Source organism: Delphinapterus leucas, chromosome 7, assembly GCF_059928025.1.
Source record: "Delphinapterus leucas isolate spDelLeu-1000000601 "Yukka" chromosome 7, BTC_Dleu_Yukka2, whole genome shotgun sequence".
NCBI classification, from domain to species: domain Eukaryota; kingdom Metazoa; phylum Chordata; class Mammalia; order Artiodactyla; family Monodontidae; genus Delphinapterus; species Delphinapterus leucas.
The window spans coordinates 29,664,642-29,688,010 of record NC_143135.1 but is presented as its reverse complement, the minus strand read 5'-3'; the positions used below and the strand labels follow the sequence as shown (position 1 = coordinate 29,688,010).

At 34.6% G+C, this 23,369-nt stretch overlaps 1 protein-coding gene across 4 annotated transcripts in view; it reads left to right on the top strand.

The window, feature by feature from the left end:
* Positions 1-23,369, top strand: part of METTL15 (methyltransferase 15, mitochondrial 12S rRNA N4-cytidine) — a 219,896-nt gene that overhangs the window by 74,419 nt on the left and 122,108 nt on the right. For all 4 annotated transcript variants that reach the window (XM_089915024.1, XM_022583727.2, XM_022583728.2 and 1 more), the window contains one exon: positions 11,549-11,685. In XM_089915024.1, coding sequence (XP_089771150.1) covers positions 11,549-11,685 — 137 coding nt within the window. The remainder of the gene's footprint in view (positions 1-11,548; positions 11,686-23,369) is intronic.

Below are 23,369 nucleotides of genomic sequence, written 5' to 3'. Positions count from 1 at the left end.
AAGCTGTATTTTTTTCAATTTGGGCTGAATTTTTTAAATTAGTTTTAAGGCATAGCAAAGTCAGAGTAATTATGAAATTGTCTTATTTTAGATATATCATAGGTGATTTTTATTGCATTTAAAACTCTTTGAAACTTCTCCCTCTAGAAGTGTTAACATTATCGAGAGGATCCTTTTAAAGATGATCTGCCAACTGAAGGTTCTGTTAGTGTTTCTTCAAACTAAGAAGCTGTGAAATGTTTTTGTATGCTAAATTACTTTTGTATTTAGTATAAATTATTATGGAATTTAGGCCTTTTGTGAATAATTGTTTTCTTAATTAAAATACATTTTACTAATATTATTTATGTAGTACTATACCATTTTCAAATTTCCTTCATGCATATTGTCTTATTTGCATATCCTAATAAGGATGTGGTGGACTAAATAAAGTGATGTGAACTAAAATTGTATATTTACCTCCATTTACACATAAGGAAATTGAGGTTCAGAGAAGTTAACTTGCCAACTTTTATGGCAATTAAATAATCGATTCTGGATCAGAAATCAGATATTTTGACCTCCATTCTCTTTCTTTTACACCCTGCTGCTTCATTTAGATCTTGTTTTTCAATTCATGTAATACTTGAAAGTCACAAAAGCAGTTTGTTCTAAAAGTATGTAGATATTTTATTGAACTTGCCTCTTCTAATTATTTTGAATTATTTTAAAGATATTTTCTTGATTATTTTTTCTCTTCCTAACTTATGAAACTCTTTGTCACTCCTTAAATTTTACTTTCTAACATCTACTCCACACAAGGATTTAATGGTGGTGTAGTGTATCCTGAGTGTGAGTCTGAAACTTGTCCAATCTTCAATCACGTGTTTAAACAAGTTAAGGAATATGGAAGTTCCTACACACCGGCCCTTATATGCGTGCATACACCTAGACACATATACGCACAGTGAATTGGACACCAATACTTATATATATAGCTATGCTTTGACTTGTATAAAATTAATGTTATTTGGAGGCCAAGTAATAGTAAATCTTACCATCATTGGTTTTATTTTAATGGTGATAAGGATTTAATATTAGAACCATGTTGAAACCATCATCAGTAAAATGACTTGTGGCCCCCACCAAAAATTTTTGGGAAGAGCATTTGCTGAACACATCGATGAAAGAGTTCAGTATTGTATTATTTTCACATTGTTTTTCCAAATACTTTAAACAATCTATATACGTAATAATTCTTAGAAGAAAATAACTATCATTCTCAGTAGTTGTGTGGTGTTCCTAGAAAAGTTTGTCCAGAATATGTTATCTGAATTTCTTGATGGTGTTGATTAAAAACTATTTTTCTTATTCAAAAAGGTGCAGACAGATTGACATTGTCTGGGCCTGAGACCTTTGTGAAATTAAGCTTATTGAGACCACCTAAGCCATATTATTTTTAGCTGTTTGTGTTAATTCAACCATTGTATCTGAAAACAGATCAAATGGCAGTCCATTGTACAGCGCTGGGACTTATGATTGAAATTTATTCCATGTTACAGGTAAGAGTAAAAGCTATTCATCACCAGGAAGGATGAATACTCTAATTATTTAATATAATCAAAGGACGTACTTTACAAAGAAAAGAAAAAATAAGTTTTGTTATGACAAGTTAAGATTTCTTTTGTGAATAAGATAGAATTTAAGCTACAAGATGAAATGTTTGCAGAATTTAGGTAGAATGAGTCATCATAGTAACACCAATACTCTTGATAAAATGAGAAAGAAGATAAATTTATTGCAATGCATTGATTGTTTTGTTTGGTATAACTTTTATGTTCTTTTGAGATTTTTTTTCCTTTTACATTAGCTCATGTATTAGTTACAAATAAAACAAAATAAGCGTGTAGCAGACGGATACTCAACAGACCTTGACAAGACAATAATAAATCAAGGGGTTTTGTAGGAAAAATGTTTGTTCAGAATGTTAGCTGACTATGAGGTTGGTGGCCTTCTATGTTCACAGTTATATGTTCTAATTTATTTCAGGTCTCCAAATGCATCAGTGTGACAAATGTCTACCTGTCACAGATTAGACAGAAAACATAAGTAAAGCCTGAGAGAAGTTGCTGATAGTCTTGAGTGATTTAAGCACACAATGGTAGAATAATAGTTTGCCTTAGCAATTACGAACATTTCAGTGACATTATAAAGCAGACTACTTTCTAGTAATTTTTTGTCAGAATATCCATTATATCATATCCAAATAACTAGCTCATCTCTCTTAACATTTGTCTCACTGGTTACATCAAAGGAGCTCCCCTCTGTTGCCTTTGGTAAATGTATGCCAGGTGCACTGTATTTGGGGCACAAATTTCCAAAGGCTGCATAGTATAATTTGGATATATTAATGAAAATAATTTATCTTACTCTTTTTTTCCATGTATCAATGTTTTTGATTCAGATGAGCTTTTAAAAATACAATTAAAACTTAATGTTCTTTAAGCATTTTCAGGAACCAGACTTCTTGCTCCCTCTATGGATTATTGCTATTATAATTGGGCCTATTACATTTGTATGCTTTTTTTTTATTCTCTTCAAAATCTCTGTTCAGCCATGTCCCTCACTTCACTGTTTCAAGATTACTACAAAGAGTTATTCTATTCCTATATGAAAGTCTTAAACCTCTTTGTTCTTTCTATCATGCTGCCTGTATCTTCACATACTTTTAGTTTTCTCTCTTCTGGAGTAAGAAGTTGTTCCTTGGCCTTTCTAACACTAACTGGGAGGTGGCAGTGTGGAAGGGAGGGAAAAGAAATGCTTATTTCTGCCTCTATCTCTAATTGTACCACCCATTCATGTTTTCCAAAGTAAATGGCTCCAACACACTCATCTGTTGTAAAGTGGAGTTATTTTACCTAACGTACAGGCCGTGGTAAGAATTAAACTAGATCAAGTTTTTAAAGTGTGTGGCATAGTTAGCACTGGCACGTAATTGCATAATAAATGGTGTCTGTTATCCTCTTAGTTACCTAGATAGCATGCTTTGTGATCATTTAAACAATTTTTCTTACTTCTCCACTCACCACATGTAGTTACTGTTTTACCTCTATAAAAAAAGCACATTAGTAGTACAGGTTCAGGAGAGAGAATTGTTTTTGAAATCAGGTTTCATCATTCATTAGCTGTGCCTCAGACAACTTACCTAGCCCTCTCTAAACCTCCCCTTTCTCTTCTGTAAAATAGTATTATAATAATAATAGTAACTTGGCTCAGAGTGTGGTTTTGAGAATCACATTCAATTAACTAAATGTGTATGTGTGTATATTTATGCCTGTATATAAAATGAATGAATAATACAGATAAAATGTTTAGCACCACGTTTTGCATAAAATAAGCATGAAATAAACGTGCATACATTTGTTATCACTCTCCATTCCTATTGCCAGTTCAAGCTTTTATGTCCTCTTACCTGGGTGCTCTACACCAGGTCACCACTATATTCTCACACTGTACCATCCATCTAGTACTGTTGGCAGTTAAATTATTATTATTATTTATTTATTATTATTCTTTTTTTAACATCTTTATTGGAGTATAATTGCTTTACAATGGTGTGTTAGTTTCTGCTTTATAACAAAGTGAATCAGTTATACATATACATATGTTCCCATATCTCTTCTCTCTTGCGTCTCCCTCCCACCCTCCCTATCCCACCCCTCTAGGTGGTCACAAACCACCAAGCTGATCTCCCTGTGTTATGTGGCTGCTTCCCACTAGCTATCTAGTTTATGTTTGGTAGTGTATATATGTCCATGACACTCTCTCTCTTTGTCACAGCTTACCCTTCCCCCTCCCCATATCCACGGGAATAAATTATTTTTTGTACGTTAAAAAAGGAAGTCTTCAAAGCTGTCCAGCGTCTAACAAATATGGTGTAAATTACTTACCCTAGCCTTTTAGGACTGCTGCAGTTTGATTTTACACTACCTTTCCTGCGTGAGCTCCTAGTTTGTCTATCTTACATTGCTACTACAAGGATTAAGAGAGGGTACATACTGCAAAAATTAAAACAGTATCTGGAACATACATGAAAGTTGTTCATTTTTCTGTTTCTCTCTTCTCCCTTTTTATCCTTTCCACCCTCTTCTTTTAATAAATCCTGGATTCCAATCAAACTTGCTCTCCTTATATCTGACATGTCCTTTCCTATGTCTATGCCTTTTTTAAGTTCTAATTCTCCTTGTTTTTATTTATCCAGCAGATATTTATTGGTTATATTCTGTGCGTTATTTATTGTTTGGCACCAGGGACACAAATGTTTAGGGCATCTTTCAGAGGTTATTCTAGAAAGAAAGGACAGTATGTTAGAGATACTCAGGCTTCCAGGCTGAAAACTACATGAGAGCAGGACCCATGTCTATTTCGGCCTGCTATTGTATTTCTAACTCTTGGAATAGAGCTGTGGACATATTAGGATTCTCATAATTGTTTGGGAATAAAACGAGAGAGATGGAACAAGGAAAAATGGGAGAGAAGGCATGAGGCAGCTTGGCATGTTTGGTTATTGCACATACGTCTGTATAGTTAGAGAATATGTCGTAAAATTCATGTCTGGGAGTAGTGAGAGATCATGTTGGAAAGAAATGAGTAGTGAGAGATAATGTTGGAAAGAAATGAGGAGTCCAGAATATGAAGAATATTGTCCATTTTGCCTAGAAGTTTGGACTCTATCATGTAGTTTTGGAGAGCCTGTGAGACGGTTTAAGTAGGAATTTCACATGCTACAATTTTATTTTAGAAAGGATATCCTGTTAACAGTGTAGCGAGAAGAATTAGAAGTGAGATTAGAGGTAGGGATATGAGTTGTGAGGCTACTGCTATAATAAAGCAAAGAAATATGGGGGCCTGAACTGAAAAAGTGAGTAGAAAGATTTAAGATATATTTGTATGGTAAAATCAACTGGACTTGGTAACTAATTTGATTTGGAAAATATGGAGAGTGAGAAGAAAGGGTGAGCTCTGAGTTCTGCCCAACCTTCAAGGCCCAGCTGAATTGTAACCTACTTCAATTTCATTCATCTCACTACTGATTAAAATTAATATTTTTTTACTCCTTGTAAAATATTATATACACCTTTCTTATATTGTTGATTTCTTTTTACTAATAATTATTTGTGTGAATGTCTAAATTCTCTCACCAAACTGGAAGGGTCATAACTTATTATCTTTGTATTACCTTCTATGGCCTTATCTGTATTGGATGTTCTGTAAATATACAGGTTATTAATTAATGCCATGCATTTTAATTTAGTTACCTCCTGAAAAAACTCTAGAAAGTTAAGTATATGCCTGAGACATTTCAGTATTTCAAAATGAAGCTAGTTACAAATAGGTGAAGTTTAACTAAAATTCTTTCAAAAGAACTTTCATTCGAAAAATTCAAAATTAGTAATTGCCAGAAAAGAAAATATTCATAGGAAGAAATTTTAAAGTGAAATAAGGCCATATTGTTTCCAAATTCAGATGAGTACTATTAAAAATCTTGCACGTGGGCTTCCTTGGTGGCGCAGTGGTTGCGAGTCCGCCTGCTGATGCAGGGGACGGGGGTTCATGCCCCGATCCGGGAGGATCCCACGTGTCACGAAGCGGCTGGGCCAGTGAGCCGTGGCCGCTGGGCCTGCATGTCCAGAGCCTGTGCTCCGCAGTGGGAGAGGCCACAACAGTGAGAGGCCCGCGTACCACAAAAAAAAAAAAAATTCTTGCACAGATTGGAAATGACTAATCAACATTAGAAAAATGTAATTGGAAGATCTGCCCTCATACTGTTCATGGCCAAAAATGTTTTCCTGTCCAATTTTAACAGTGTTGTTCCAGTGTGAAAATTTCAATGATTAGAGGTCTTGTATTGGGAAAAACAAATCATTTAAATATCTAGTCTATGCAGGGTGATCTTGGGCAAATCCCTTGATTTCTGTCAGTCTCCCCACTTCAGAGAGCAGCCTTAGCTGTCTTAAAGGCTATCACATTTGAGAAGTATAAAAGGGATATAGATATAATCTAGAAAGACAGAGTGGTATATAATGACGGAATTAAATTTGGATTACTTCTATAGGCCCTTCTAGCTTTAATCACCCATGAGTCTATGATTTTAGGTGTTTTAATTTTTTGTTTTTAATTTCAAGATCAATTTGAAAACTGTAACCTGTCAAGAAGTCAGTCTTCACCAGTTGCTATTACACATAATGGGCAGACACTTTTTTCAGGCCACATATAAAATATAATTGTCTTTGGAATTTAATTCTACAGATTTATCATCATAAAGTCTTAAAATTAAAATGGTACAACAGTGGTTGTTTTTAACTGTGTTGGAGGCTTAAGGTGCAGAATTCCCACTTGTATATATCTTCATATTAAGAAAATGCTTTTCCAAAGAACGATTGTTTTTATTTCAGTGTGATTATATAATTTCAGTGGGGGAGTATTATGAGATGAAGTGGAAAGAGCACAGGATCTGAGTTTTAATACTAGCTTTGCCCTCAACTAGCTACCAGCTACCTTCTTTGGGCCTTGGTCTCCTCATAAGTAAAATGAGGAGGTGGAATAGTCTGTTATGTCCCTCTGACCTCTGAAATTCTGTGTCTGTACCATGTGCATATCAGATCCACAGCTATAGCTCAACTATTCAAGTGTGACTCATCATGGTGAAAAGTAAAATCTAATCTTTTCTATGATATTTAGAAGACCATGGGATAAAATGTCATTTAGTTGTATTTGATTAAAAGAGCTAACATAAGATATGTTCATTTTCTTATTTCAAGTGTAAAGGAGACTGATCAGCAAATAAAAACATGGTGCTGTAGAGTTATATAATTACAGATCATTATTACTGTTCTGAAAAAGTTCTGTTCATTAATGAATCAATTGCTAATATTAGGAGTACATTGACGTTAAGTGACTTAAAAGTTGGGCATCTTGTGACTATTTTATGTGATCCTATCATAATGAGTCTTACATCTTGAATTCATATGCACAAATGAGTGTTGCAATCTTTATCGTAGTTACATTGGGAGACTGAGCTCTTTTTTCATATCACATCATTAAATATACACTAAACACCTACTACTGTGCACTGATGCTACCATATTGAATTGGAGGCAGTGTTGGAGAATTGTCGTGATGAATCCTCTGCCTCAAATGCTAGTTTTTATTTTCTTTAAATCACCTTCATTTTGATTTTGATCCCCAGTCTCCCTGTGCTGAGAAGCCATCAATTTCACTTATCCCCCAGACCCCACACACCATCCAGAGCTATGCAGAGACCCTGCACCTTCTTACTCATCTCATGTCACATCTAATTTCCCCTAAGATGCCTTTTGTTTTAACCTTCGTAGACCCTCTGGGACCAAAGGTTCTGCTTCTTCTGTGCCATAGAGAGGCATGGAAATCTCTGGTAACATTGGGAAGCCTGTGATTGAGGGTCCTTCCCCTTCAGTCCATCATCTAGCCAGCTGCTCTGAGATCTTACCACCTGTCAGTCACTTTATTGGTCCTGCGCCTTTCTGGAATTTGTTCATCTTCTCCGTCTCTCCTCTACTCAATTTCAAAGAAGTCTCTCATCTCTTTTCCTTAAAGAAACCACCTACCCAGGGTAACTAGCATTATCTCTTTCTGAACTGTGTTTTTGTTTGTAACTAAAAGATGCAAAAGTGGTTGTTGGGCTTCCCTGGTGGCTCAGTGGTTGAGAGTCCGCCTGCTGATGCAGGGGACACGGGTTTGTGCCCCGGTCCAGGAAGATCCCACATGCCGCGGAGCGGCTGGGCCCGTGAGCCATGGCCGCTGAGCCTGCGCGTCCGGAGCCTGTGCTCCGCAACGGGAGAGGCCACAACAGTCAGGGGCCCGCGTACCGCAAAAACAAACAAAAAACAAACAAACAAACAGAAGTGGTTGTCTTCAAATGATAGGAAAGATAGAAAGTTTTTTCTTTCTTCAATGCAAATATCCTCAAAGAACATACATTCTAAAGCTCTAGATACCTAGGCATCTTCTTGAAACAGGAGAAGAGGAACAGAGAGAGGAAGAGGGAGAAGGAGAGAGAGATAAAGATACAGAAAGATGGCTTTTCAAGAGCCTTAATTCCAGTGGGAATGGGTCATCTATAAACACTAAACTTCTGTTGTATAATTTTTGTAAAGCCATCTCTGCCATGATTCTTTCTTATACCATCCCCTTATTTTTTCTTATTTATTGTTTCACTCCCTCCCTCCCTCCCTTCTTTATTTTTTTTCAGAAAAATCACAGAATTCAGAGTTGGTGAGACCTTGTTTAGAATTCTCTTTCCCTCACTTACTATTAATATGATCTTAAGTCACATTATCTTTCTGAACCTGAGTTTTTTATTTGTAAAAATGGGGATAATGCCACTTTTCCATACTCTGTTACAGAGTATTTGTTAGACCAAGTAGGAAAACATTAATGCTTGGAAAGTCATAAAGCAGTGTGCAGATATAGACTCTGTTGACTTAATGCAGAGTCAGTGGGAGAAAGAACACGGGTTTTAGAACCAGGTACACCTGTATTCAATTCTTACATTTGCCATTTACTAGCTTAGTGTAATTTTAGTTTCTGTGTATGTAAAATTTACTAACACCTACTTCATTGTTTTAAGGAAGAAATAAGATAACCTTTATAAATATCTGAGGTAAACAAGGGTACACTTTATCCCCATTTCTTAGATAAAGCAGTTGAATCTCAGAGAGTTAAAATGATTTGGCCAGGGTTATAAAGGTGATGAGAGAAATTACCAGAAAAAACTCTTGGTATCATATGGGTTAGGCTTTTTAGATAAATTATATCAGGTAATTTCAAAGAAAGAATTCCATATATGTTTGGAGCATAAGATAAACATTTGCATATATACATAGTTGAGATTCATAAAAGGATTATTTTGAAACATTCAGTTATGTTGTTCTTGTGCATTTGTTAAGCAAAAAAACATCCAGTCGCCTTATTTTATTATCAAGTTGTACAAATTAAAAAATGTGGTCTTAAGTTAGTGATCCAGGAGAGTGGAAAAACTAATTGGCTCCCTTTTCAATTATAGTGCTGGGTGACTCATAAGGCCTAGATGTCACTTACTATATTTGATGGACAGTGTACATTAGAATTTTTTTTTTTTTTTTGCGGTACGCGGGCCTCTCACTGTTGTGGCCTCTCCCGTTGTGGAGCACAGGCTCCGGACGCGCAGGCTCAGCGACCATGGCTTACGGGCCTAGCCGCTCCGCGGCATGTGGGATCTTCCCGGACCGGGGCATGAACCCGTGTCCCCTGCATCAGCAGGCGGACTCTCAACCACTGCGCCACCAGGGAAGCCCCATTAGAATTCTAAAAATGGAAGTCGATGAATCCAGTCACCTATTAACCCAGGACATATTGTGGGGTTCAGTTCTAGTTTCATAAATCCCATTTGTCTCCCACTTTTTGCTTTGTTTTACACTTGACTGGTAATAATAGATTATTTTTTTCCTATGGAAACTTCCTTGATTGTCAGTACATCTCCAAGGGCATAATCATGATATATTAAAAAATAATCATGTAAATTATAATCATCTCACATTTTCCAGAATATTTTTAATCATAAGGATTTTTCTTTTTAAATATTGATTGGGACTTTCCTGGCTTGGGGTAAGGTAATCATATGCAAATTATTTTATTTGATATAAGTTTAAATCCAGGGCTATACAAGACTTGATATCAGGGCATAACAAGAAAGTGGTATATACTTTTGCCTGGAAAATTTCTTTGTTTAAGTCATGCTAAACCTCTAGCAATTTTAAAACAGAGGCAAGCTATGGTAGAAGATTTTTACCCTCATAGATGCAAAAAGTAAGTATACAGACTGGGAGAGGAAATTATTCAATCTTGAGATTAAATATGGTACTCCTAACAGCCATTCCAATAATAAGACTTTAAGTGTTGTTTTAAAGTTACTGTTTAAAAAGATGAAAAATATATGTAGCCATACCTTTTGTGCTGACAGTGATAGAAGTGCAAGGTTAAGTTATACTAAAAAATTTATGTTAAGAAGCAGTGCTTGTACCATTTTTTTAAACCACATTTACATCTTATATTTTACATCCCTCCTCTTCTCAATTTTGATCAGAAGATTTCCTCCATATTATTCTTTGAATAGTAGGCTAACTTTTCTGAGGACATGATCAGAGGACAGGACTCAGCATGGTAGCTTATAGTCAAAAAAAAAAAAAAATCAAAGCATAATTGTGCCTTGTCTCTGACCACTCTTCCTGAAATAAGTTGTAACATTCAGGGCAGGGAAATGTTCAAATCCATTACAGGAATTTCCTTTGTGCAATGTACACATGAACTTTTAAAAAGTTATATGTTTAAATATTTTTAACAGTCTGACTTATTGTGTATGTTATTGGTCACAGTATTCAGTATTATTGGAATAATTGTTTTTATTTTCATCATACCAGTGAGGCTTATTCAGAGAGCACATTAAACTAAGAGCGTAACTTTGAGAGGATGTGCTGAGTGTCTTGACTTCCAAACCAACTACAATCAACTACCTTGTTTACATTTACGTTTCTTATGGTCCAGGTCTAGTTTCTTGCCCAACTGCCAGCTGGCTTTTTTTTTTTTTTTTAAGTGGGCCAGCATTGTTTTCTTAAGTGTGGCCAAATAAAATAGCTAAGAAATAGATTCAGATCCAATTAACTTCATTGTGTATCTTCAATGATATGTACTCCCATACCTTGTATCCTGTTATCCTGGCAAATCTTTTACTACCAAAAGTGTTTTGGTTTAGATGAGAAATTATATGTCACCTTACCAATTAGGCAGGTATTGGGGTATATTCTTCTAGACCTTCTTTTTCTTTTTAAACTCTGGAGAAATCTAAAAACCCTGGAATTTTAAATGACTTTTCCAAAGCTATGTAGCTACTTGGTGGCAAGGCTATAATTTATCCCAGGTGTTTTGACTTAAGCCCTGGGCTTTTTCAGGTCTGATTTGTTAATTAAATATTTGTCTTATGACTACTGTTAGGTATAATCTCTTTCTCTCTCTCGCTCTCGCTCTCGCTTTCTCTGTATTCTTGAATATTTTTATGTTTAATATAAAGCATTTAGAGAACTTGAGATAAAGTGAGTCACACCAATTGTAAGCTGTCTCCAAATGATGAGAAATTGTTGGAAATATCATTTTTAGTCAGGTGCCTGAAAGCAGTAAAAAGCTAGTAGCACAACACTGTGGCTAGTTTGAACTTATGGAGGGAAATGCAAATTTACCTTGAATTGGCCAGCCTGTGACAAAGATTATCATTTTGCTGTTACTCTGACAAATTCTTTTGGACTGATCACTCATAATTGATCCAGACCTCATGTACAACAAATCGAACTCTAGGCAAAAAAAAAAAAAAAAAAAAGTAATTTGTTTTTCTATTTGCTATCAGCTCTGAAAAGCATTATGTGTGTCTAGAAATAAGGTAGCTGGCAAGAATAAACTTTGCTCATGCTAAGTGGTAATTTTCTTTTTCTGTGTTGGCTAGTTTTTTCTAGATATGACATTTGGTTCAGGAGGACACACAAGAGCCATTCTACAGAAGGAGTCAGATATTACTCTGTATGCCTTAGACAGAGACCCAACAGCTTATGCAATAGCTGAACGGCTTTCAGAATTGTACCCGTAAGTAATACACTTGTATAGTTATTTAATTTTGTTGCTATGTTTTATGGAGCTTAGTTTACCATCTTGGAATTTGTTCTCCCTTGTATGATACTATACGTCACTCCACTAAGTATTTCCTCCCTTTTTATCCAGAAAGAATTGATGTAAATGATATTTTTAGAATCACTTAAAATAATGATGTTACTGCATTTATCCTTTGTAAGTAAGTATAAATACAAAAACTTATTTTTGGCTAAAATTTGAAAATGTGTTGAAATCCATCCATGAATAGTATTTTGACAAATAACCCATACTTTAAAAACATTTTTAAAGTACTTTATGAGTTACAGTTTCTAAGAATTTAGTGGAGTAAATAAATATGTAAAAATTCTGTAGAATTCTGTAGAATTCATGAAACAATAATGCAATTGCTTTCTTTGAAATCTTTCTGAAATTCATAAGTAAATGTAGAGCACTCTATCCATTTATCAGAATTATTGAGCATTTACTAGAGAACTTTTAAAAAATATAGTTATTGTCTTCATGAGTTGTAAAAGCATCTTCCTTTAGAGAAAAAATTTTGAATTAATGAGTTATGTCCATATGCTATGTTGTTTAGAACACACCAGCCTGAAAAAGAAAAATATCTTGGAATTAAGATGGCTATCTCCAAATATGTAAAGGGCTATTTTCTGTAATGGGGAATTGTTCTACTATGTGAAGCTCCAGAGACTGAAATCAACAAAATAGATGAGAATTTTAGAGGTAAAGTTTGACTTGACTATCCAACAAAGAAAAGGTCTCTTTGGTGAAGTAGCAAAAGTATGACCATAGAAAAGTTTAATCACAGGCTAAAGGTAGAAAGTTGGATTACTAATCTAGAATAGTCTTTTTCATCCTCTCTCAGGTCCCAGACTCTGCAAATCCATCAATGTGATTAAATATCCCAATAAAAGTGTAAATAAATATACCTAGATTTTTGTTTGCAAGATCACAGTGTTTATGGAGTCCCTGGAAACCCATTTGACCCCAGGTTCTTTATTTCTAAGAAAATATGAAGATGTGGTTTAGTTTCAGAGTAGTTGTTTTTTTTTTTTAATCTTTCTGTCATTTTAAGCAACGTAACTTAGATGCACCTTCTTTAAGAAGGTTTGTACTAGGGCATTCATATTTGTGAAACTTCTTAGGAGTTCACTTGATTATGACCTGAACATTTATAGAATGAGTGTAGGTCTCCATTATATTTCACTATCATAGACAACCTGAATTTTCTTAGATATTATTGTTTCTAAAGGCAGTGATTCCCAAGGTCTCTTATTCTTTCAAACACCCTAGTTTCTTAAATGGAGCTTAAAATTATCAATTTTATCAGGCGTAATTTTTTACCTAACAGGAATCTTGAGGCTCTGTATTCTCTTCAGCTTACATATGTGGAAACTATTAGCTACACATATTAAAGGTATACATGTCTTAATAGAGATGGGATGAATTTCACCCATCACCCAATAATCTCATTTTATTAAATTATACTATCTTGTCTCAAATCTTACTGAGATATTTTTAGTTCATCGACAAAATAATTCCTTTGCCTAACCTAATAAATTAATTAAAGAACAATAAGATAAATCAAAATAAAGGAGGAAGAGGTAATTAATACAGATAAAAGCTGGAATCAAAGAAACTGAAAAACAAAAAAACAAAAAAAAAGAAAAAAAGGAGAAAGAAATCCCAAAAGATCATTCTTTGCATTCTTTGAAAATAGCAAAATCCTTTTTCACACTGATTGTTAAAGGAAAAAGAGAGCGAAAATATATGCTTAAGTTTGAGAGAGAAGACCAACCAGAGACACAAGGTAAATTATAAGATGATACTACTGTAATTCTGTGGCAACATGTGAAACCTAGATAAATGAATGATGTCCTAGCAAAATATAAATTATTAAAATTGACTCAATAATTATAAAACTTTAATAGGTTATTACCATAAAAGAGATTAGAAAGGTAACTAAAGTACATAGGAAAATGCACAGTGATGAGATTTGCAATTGTTATCTAGATCTTATAAAGAACAGGAAAGGGACTTCCCTGGTGGTGCAATGCTTAAGAATCCGCCTGCTAATGCAGGGGACGCAGGTTGGATCCCTGGTCAGGGAAGATCCCATATGCCGCGGAGCAACTAAACCCATGTGCCACAACTACTGAGCCTGTGCTCTAGAGCCCGCGAGCCACAACTACTGAGTTGGCATGCCACAACTACTGAAGCCCACGTGCCTAGAGCCTGTGCTCTGCCACCACACTGAAAAGCCTGCACACCGCCATGAAGAGTAGCCCCCACTTGCCGCAACTAGAGAAAGCCTGCACACAAAGCAAAGAAGCAAAGAAGACCCAACGCAGCCAAAAATAAATAAATAAATTTTAAAAAGAATAGGAAAGAGCGTTGCCTTTTATGCTAGTCCTGACCATGGTAAATAAAGAAAGCTCTTAAAATTCATTTTATATTGAATCCAGCATTAATACCTAATTCTGCTAGAGATAGTATAAAAGGAAAAAGAGAAAAAGTCCAACCTCACTGAAGTATATAAATGCAGAATTCAAAATGCAGTACTAGCATATCTAATTCACCCTTCATTTAGTTAAAAGGATAATAAAAGAATAATACCTATGGCCTAATAGGGTTTAATTCAAGAATACAAGGATGGCTCCATATCAGATAGTCAATCAATGATAGGTTGATAAGCATCACAGTGATCAGCTAGCTGTTCTTATTACAATCTCTAAGTTAAATGGAAATATAAGTCGACTACTTAAACGTAAAATATCCTATTAACCAAGGACAAATAGCAGTTATTTTCTCAAAAGGTGAAATACTATAACAATCTAGTCAAAAATCAGGTTGTAAATATGGATTAACTTCTATATATATTTTAATCAGTATTTTTGGAAGGTCTGGCAGATGTAATTAAAAAACTAAAGAAAGGTTAAAATAGTCTTTTTTTTTATAATGATTTGACTGAATACTTAAAAACCCAAAAGGACTTGTAAAATTAATAAGATGATACAAAATGGTTAGATAAAAATTTAAAAATCTACTCAAGTAGTAAATACCTAGAAAGGGAAGTGGGAAAAAAATATTCCATTCTTAAAAGCACTTAAAACTTTATAAAATAGTTATAAATTTAGTAAGAAAGACACATTTCCAAATAAAAATAAACCTATATAATTCTATTGAAGGACGTAAAAGATCTGAACAAAAGAAAAAGCATATGTGTTTGGGGGTAAAACAAATTACTATTATAAAAGAAGGCCAGCTCTCCCCAAATTCATATATGTATTTATTGTAATTCCAGGAAGTATATTAATTGATTTCACCTTAACTGATGTGTGTTTTTTTTAACTTAGGTAATATAATGTTGAGTAGATATGGGGGGAAGAGTGACAAGGTCTTTTGGGAAAAAGAAAAAATTGAGAGGAAACTTGCCTTACCAGATGTCAGATCACACTATAAAGTCACTGTAGTGAAATCAATATTATACTGGCATAAGAATAGGCAAGTAGGTTAGTGGAGCAGAGAATCCAGATATAGATTCTACTACATAAAAGAATTTAATAGAAGATAAAGGTGTTTTAATTCATTGAGAAAATAGTGCATTATTAAATAAATGGTGTTGGTACAATGCATATCAAACTTGAAGAAAATAAAATGGACCCCTATTTTAAATCAGATTCAAAAGTAATTTCCAGATAGAGTAAAAATGTATGAAAAAATTGAAAATAAAAGTCCTGTTAGAAAATTGAGGAGATTATATATACAATCTAAAGGTAAGAAACTGTCTTAGTTGAGACTCAAAATCATAAATCTATAAAAATAAATAATAGAAATATCTATTTATATAAAAATTTAAAAAATATATGGCAAAAATCGTATGGTAAAATTTCCAAACAGTTAACTTAGAGAAGATATATTAGTAATATGGAGGATAGGAAAAGGAATGATATTATAGAAGAGGAAAAATATATTTTTTCTAAGTTCTCAACTGGGATCCCTGTAACAAAAGGCAGATTAATAACAGAAAAGCATATAAATTTATTTAAGTTTTACATGACTCATGAGACTTCATGAGGAAATGAAGACCCAAAGACATCAGTAAAACTGGAGCATTTTTATATTAGATTTGATGAAGAGTGGAAAGTTACAGAAAAATATGATAGGACAAAGGGTATGAGCTAAGGATAGTAATGTGGGCAAAATTTAGCAAGTCCCATTTATTTAGATTCCTCTCGTCCCTTCATTTTCAGAGATAAGGAAGCTTTTTTGGGTTTAGGCAGGCATCTCTCACATGAAGAGCTTATGACCTACATGTGCCATTTCTCAAATTCCTTCAGTTTAAAAATATTCGCTATGCCAAGTTGCCATATTTTGAGGTAGCTTTTCCTGAACCCCATCAATATTTATCATATAGGAAGAGTTCTCTCAAACTTGATAAGACAACAAATTCCAATTTGAAAAGTGGGTAAAGGATAGAAGGGTCAATAATAGAAGATCAATGTGTGAAAAGACGCTCCACATAAGTAGCAGTGAGGGGGAAAATGAAATTAAAATAATAATGGTGTAATACTTTTTACTTATCAAACTGGGAAGACGTAACAATTTTGAAAGTGAGCACATGGGGGAAATGATACTTATTTTTCATGGATATCTTTTAATGTTAAAAAAATTGTATATGCATTGTTTGTATATACAATCATGGAGAACTTGAGAAAGAAGGAATTAATGGTGGGGGGAAGTATGGAGAAAGGGAAACCAATGGTTAAAAGAAACAAACCTAGGGCTTCCCTGGTGGCGCAGTGCTTGAGAGTCCGCCTGCCGATGTGGGAGACGCGGGTTCGTGCCCCGGTCTGGGGGGCCCCACGTGCCGCGGAGCTGCTGGGCCCGTGAGTCATGGCCACTGGGCCTGCGCGTCTGGAGCCTGTGCTCCACAGTGGGAAAGGCCGCAGCGGTGAGAGGCCCGCGTACCGCAAAAAAAAAAAAAAAAAAAGAAAGAAACAAACCTAGAGATTATATGACGCATCTCCGCATATGTATGTAAATTAGAAAAAGCCAAGTAATGCTATATATTATTATAAATATCTACATGTATAGTTATAGTATAAAAATACACATGACAAAGATAAACACAAATTTGGGCCACGGATTATTTCTGGGGATAATGGATAAATGGATGGATGGTTTGTTGGAAGGATTGACAAATTAGATAAATTGATTATCTTCTTAAAAATACATATGTAGGGCTTCCCTGGTGGCACAGTGGTTGAGAGTCCGCCTGCCGATGCAGGGGACATGGGTTCGTTCCCCGGTCCGGGAAGATCCCACATGCCGTGGAGCGGCTAGGCCCGTGAGCCATGGCCGCTGAGCCTGTGCGTCCGGAGCCTGTGCTCCAAAACGGGAGAGGCCTGCGTACCGCAAAAAAAAAAAAGAAAAATACATATGTAATCCTGTAACTGATATCTAGGATTACATATGTATTCTTAAGAAGATCATCAATAACATTGTTCATTATTTGTCTTTGGTTTTTATTTTAAAACTGTTTTTCATTGCATAGTAAAGTTGAACACGTGATTCAGTAATAAAAAAATACATATGTAATTACAACTTGCAATAAAGTGTACAAAAAGGAAGCATTTTGTCATTTCAACGTTTACATCTTTTAAGAAAATATAGTAATTTCTTTCATTTATTTATTTATTTTGTTGTTGTCAAAGAGTAGCCTATGCTTCTCCTGAAAAATCCCATGTTCTTCACTCTGTCAAAACTAAGTCAAAAATAGAAACTAACAGTTTCACAGAAAACTAAGCAGTTCATGGGAAAGCTGAATTTTAGGCTAACCCATTTTAGCTCTTTCAGAAAAGATGACATGTCAGGTCACCTGTTGTTTGAAAACTGAAACTTTTCCCTATTGCCTCTGAAGACTGTACAAGAGGAAACACATTAAAATTGGAGCAGTGGGGTGTTGGCTGACTTTTACCACAGTGGAAGATGGATATTGGAAGACAGTTTTTTTTAACAATTTTTTGTTTTCTGAATTTAGGGATAATATGTGCTCCATACACTGAGTTTAGAGAATATAGACATGTATTAAGAAAATATAAAAATTATAATTGATTCAATCATTTGACTGTAGGTAAAGCAGATTATAAAAATATAATAAGCTGTTACTTTCAATAGTTTATAAAAGTAGATATTCTCATTGGGATAAACTTATAATGTACAGAAAAGTATATAGAAAAAAATGAAACTCACTTACCATTCCACCACCTTAATCAGTAGTAATGATTTTGTGTATTTCATTCCATCTTTTTTTTTAACATCTTTATTGGAGTCTAATTGCTCTACAATGGTGTGTTAGTTTCTGCTTTATAACAACGTGAATCAGCCATTACATATACATATATCCCCATACCTCCTCCCTCTTGCGTCTCCCTCCCACCCTCCCTATCCCACCCCTCTAGGTGGTCACAAAGCACTGAGCTGATCTCCCTGTGCTATGTGGCTGCTTCCCACTAGCTATCTATTTTACATTTGGTAGCGTGTATATGTCCATGCCACTCTCTCACTTTGTCCCAACTTACCCTTCTTCCTCCCTGTGTCCTCAAGTCCATTCTCTGCATCTGCATGTTTATTCCTGTCCTGCCCCTAGGTTCTTCAGAACCATTTTTTTTTCTTTTTAGATTCCATATATATGTGTTAGCATACGGTATTTGTTTTTCTCTTTCTGACTTACTTCACTCTGTATGACAGTCTCTAGGTCCATCCACCTCACTACAAATAACTCAATTTCGTTTCTTTTTATGGCTGAGTAATATTCCATTGTATATATGTGCCACATCTTCTTTATCCATTCATCTGTTCATGGACACTTAGTTTGCTTCCATGTCCTGGCTATTGTAAATAGCGCTGCAATGACCATTGTGGTACATGACTCTTTTTGAATTATGGTTTTCTCAGGGTATATGCCCAGTAGTGGGATTGCTGGGTCCTATGGTAGTTCTATTTTTAGTTTTTTAAGGAACCTCCCATCTGTTCTCTGTAGTGACTGTATCAATTTACATTTCCCACCAACAGTGCAAGAGGGTTCCCCATTCCATCTTTTTAATTGCCAATATTTCATTATATTTTATGTACTATTTCTTGTTTGAACTTTTTGGATATTTTTACTTTTTTATACTTCTAAAATGTTGGAATATCTTGGCCAAGTTTAAAAACCATTTTGATCAATTGTATTAAATACATAGCTAATTTAGAAAGAATTGATGTCTTGATATATTTTTCATTGATGATGATATATTTTTCCATTGATTACAGTGTTTATGTTTCTGACTAATATTTTTTCTTAATTAAAATGATAAAATACAGAAAAGTGCTGAGAAGAAAATTTAAATTATTCATAGTCCACCACCACCAAAATTAATAGTTTGGTAAACTTCTTCCTAATCTTTTTGGTTATATATATATGTATATATATACACACATATATATATACATTCATACATATACACATAAATAGTTTACAAAATTTGATTCTATTTATACATTATCAGCACATTCTTATTTCATTAAATTACCTTAAAGAATAGTTTTATTGGTTGCAGAATATTTCCTTTATGTAATTATAACTTAATTTATTAGAATTCTAATTCTAATATAGTCTTATCCTTATCCATATTACTGCTGTTTTAAGCCTTTCTGTGCTGTGTTATTTTAGATGTACTTCCTATAAACAAATACCAGATATATTTCCTTTGTGTAAACAAATCTGTTTTTTGTAAAGGGTAATTAAATCAGGATATGCTTACTCTTTCTATGTCATCTTGTTTTATATTTTCTATTTTTGTGTTTTATTGAAATTATCTTTGGCATTTAAATTTTCTTTTGTCCATTATCCACGTATACATATTTGTTTTTGCCTTTTCTCTAGCAATTTTGATGACATTAAAAAATTTTTTAAATTTACTACTGGCTGGTGTTAATATTTTTTAAGATTAAAAGTACTTAAATATTTTTTACTGTTAAGTATGCAGAAAGAAATATTTTTTGATTAACCATCCCATGTAAAGTGAGAACTTATTTCCTGAATTTTTATTTCCCTCTCTTTTCCCACTTCTTGACTTTTAAAATATGATTTTGGCTTTTAGACATTAATATCTACTATTATGATAATTATTAGTTAACATTTGCATTGTTTGGCAGTAATATCTAAAGTAATCATACTTAAACTGATTTAATTCATTTCAATGTACCCTACTAGCCTTTTTATAACACTGTAAGTCCCCTTTCAAGTTCTTTATGTAGGCTCATTTCTCTACCAATTGATTACATCTTAGTTTTTCTATAAATATGCAAAAGGGAAATATCTATGCCTTTGTCTACCCAACACTGTGTTTCTAATGCTTTCTTACATGGGCAACAGTTGATTTAGGATGGCAGTTTGGGAATTGAATAGATATTACTCTTTTTTTTCTGACATGTAGTATTGTGGAGAAGTCTGAGGTCAACCCAGTTTATTTTTTCCTTTCCTAGGTAATCTGTTTCTCACTCCTTCCTCCCACTATTAGGCTGGATGCTTACTAGATATATTTCTTCGAATATTTTTGACATTCATAAATTTCACTAAGAAATATTACTAATTAATCTCTTTTTATCAATTTTCCATGTACTCTGTGAGTAATTTTGGCCTATGGATCAGGTCTTTTCTCTACAAAGGAGTTTTTGTGTTAGTTACCCTCTAATCTTTTTTCGGTTTTTTTAACCTGTGAGCACTTATGATTTGTTGGTTGGAGTGTTATCTGTCCCACATGTCTTTTATTTCCTTTCTTAGTGTTTTCTGCTACTTTTACTTTGCCTCAGTATTATAGGAAATCTCTTCAGACTTATTCCATGTGTTACAGATTTGGTTTTCTACAGTGTCGATTATGGGTTTTTTTTGTTCTTTTTTTTTTGTGTGTGGTACGTGGGCCTCTCACTGTTGTGGCCTCTCCCGTTGTGGAGCACAGCCTCCGGACACGCAGGCTCGGTGGCCATGGCTCACGGGCCCAGCTGCTCCGCGGCATGCGGGATCTTCCCGGACCGGGGCACGAACCCGTGTCCTCTGCATCGGCAGGCAGACTCTCAACCACTGCGCCACCAGGGAAGCCCTAGCATATTCTTTTAGTGAGTCATGAAATCATTTTTGGGGGGTCTTGATCAGCATTTATGGAATGGAATGGAATAGAATAGGAAATATCATGTTACATAATGGAAGTTAAATTAAGTATCATTTCCAGTGAAATAATATATATGTTTACATATATACACATATATATTGTATTTTTGTATATGGGATTGCAGTTAAACCATATTTCTGACTATGTATCTTGATTAAAAATTTTTGAAAACTACCTATCCTATATGGCTATATCCCACATATTTGTTCACACTGTGTACTAAATGTTCATTGAAGGCAGAAACTTTGTCTAATGTATGTTCATATCCCTAGAACCTAGCTCTGCTTGGAATATATATGGAAGTTAACAAGTGTTTATTTATGGTTCAAACAAAACAGAAACCAGTGGTGTGAATGACAGTTATACTTTCTAGGATCCTGTTGCCTGGAAACCCCAATATGCCTAGAGAATTAGAACCCCCTGAAAACTGCATCTCTTAAACTGTACTTTGCCTGTCTTGCAATGAATGAAACAGAATATGAAATATAGATACTGACTACGAAGAAAGGACACATGTTGGGGAGTGGAATCGAGTTTCAGAGTAAGAGATGTCTGTACTCAAAATATTTACAGTGTACGCCACTGAATTGTACACTTTAGAAGGGTGAGCATTATGGTAAGTGGATGGCATCTCGATTTTTAAAATTATGATTTCTTTTAGATTCAGATCTTTTACATTTAGATTTATATTAGATAAGTGATTAAAACATTTTAATCAACTCATTAAAAAACATTTATAGTGTATGAAAATTATTTAACTTTTCTCCTGATTTGGGATTATGATAGTACCTTAGAGAAGGAATGATGAACAGGCTCAAAAATGTATCTTATCCCAGGTTTACCAAATGAACTGCCTTTCTCAGTTTTCTAAGTCAACCCTTACTCTTCTGAATTCCTACCAGGTGTGCTGTATAGTCTCCATTTGTCTTTAGAACCTCTCTCTGCCCTTGTCTACACCGATCCCAGGAAGATGACTTTTATGGATTTATCGACAACATTTATCTCCTGGCTTCTGCTTGGGTTCAGCAAATGGGTGACACTGGCAGGAAATCAGAGGACAGAGAAGATGAGGTCAAAATGTGTTTTAGCAGTGGCCACATTCCTCTTCAAAGTTCATTGTTCATAGGCCTCTCCTACTAGATGCAGCTCTGACTCTTTGGGCTTTCAGTTACCACTCTTTGCCCTTGCCCCTTCACCTCTTAGCTTCAGGGTACTTCTCACATCCCTTTTTGCCTCTCCTTAACCTAGTCATGTGTTTGTAAATAGTCTCTTTATTAAAGTTTTTTCAATTTCCATACTTGGATGTGCTTTTTTTTTCTTGCCAGAAACTTTGCAGACTCACAAAGAACCTTCTTTGTCTCTAGCTGGATCCTTCCTCTTTGGACTCATCCAGATCTGACTTAAGACAAATATCCATCCACACTGTTGGAGAAGCAGTCTAGATTTTGGAATCAAACAGTCTTGGTTTGGAGTCTTAATTCTGCCTCTTTTAGCTGTAGGATTTTAAATGTGTGACTTAACCTTTCAGAGTTTTTATTCTCATCTGTAAAATGAGTTCCTATTCATACGTATCTCATGCTGTGTTATGAGGACTAAATTATTTAATTAAATTGTTTAGCATAAAATTAATTAATACTAGCTATAGTTGCTTTGTTATAATAATGATTATATAAGATAATATATGATTATGCTAATTATTATCATCATAACTCTAAGTGTCTGAGAAGTTTCATTGGTGTATACCAGGATGATTGGCTTTTATTTCCTGTTTTTATCTGCTTGGTTCCTTAACATGCACATATCAGAGTCAGTTTAAGATTAAGGTGTGGAACACTGCATCCAACTTCCTTCACGTTGCAAAGTGTTCTGACATTTGCCTTTTATTACAGGCTCTCTTTCCCATTGTCAGTGTAAATACTGAAGACTACCTCTGTCAGTGTAAATACTGAAAACTACATCCAAGCACTATTCCAATGAACTGTATCATTGTCTTCCTCCCCCTCCCACCCAGACTTACTTTTTATAAGTTTTGATTTCACCATCAACTCTTGGCTTCAGGCCAAAATAACTAATATTTTTTGAATGTCATCAACCAATCAGAAAATGTTTCCTATGTGTCTCCCATTCTTTGGCTTTCTCCTTCTGTATTCATATGTTGCTGGGTTCCCAGAAGCTACTTTCTCCTCATTAAAGAAGGTTGAAGTTTTTCCATATTTAATTTTTAGCCCTTCTTGTTCTGAAACCTGAAAATTCTAGAAGGCTGATTCTTGAGTTGTCTTCATTTTCTGTAGATTTAAGGTCTTCTTATTTATTATTTAGCTTATTACTGACATAAGTAGACAGAGTCTGCAAATGTTTATTTCAGATAAACTCTTTGGTTTTTGCTTTCTGACTATACAAACTATAGACTTATGTAGACCTGTATAATAATTAACACCTCTACAC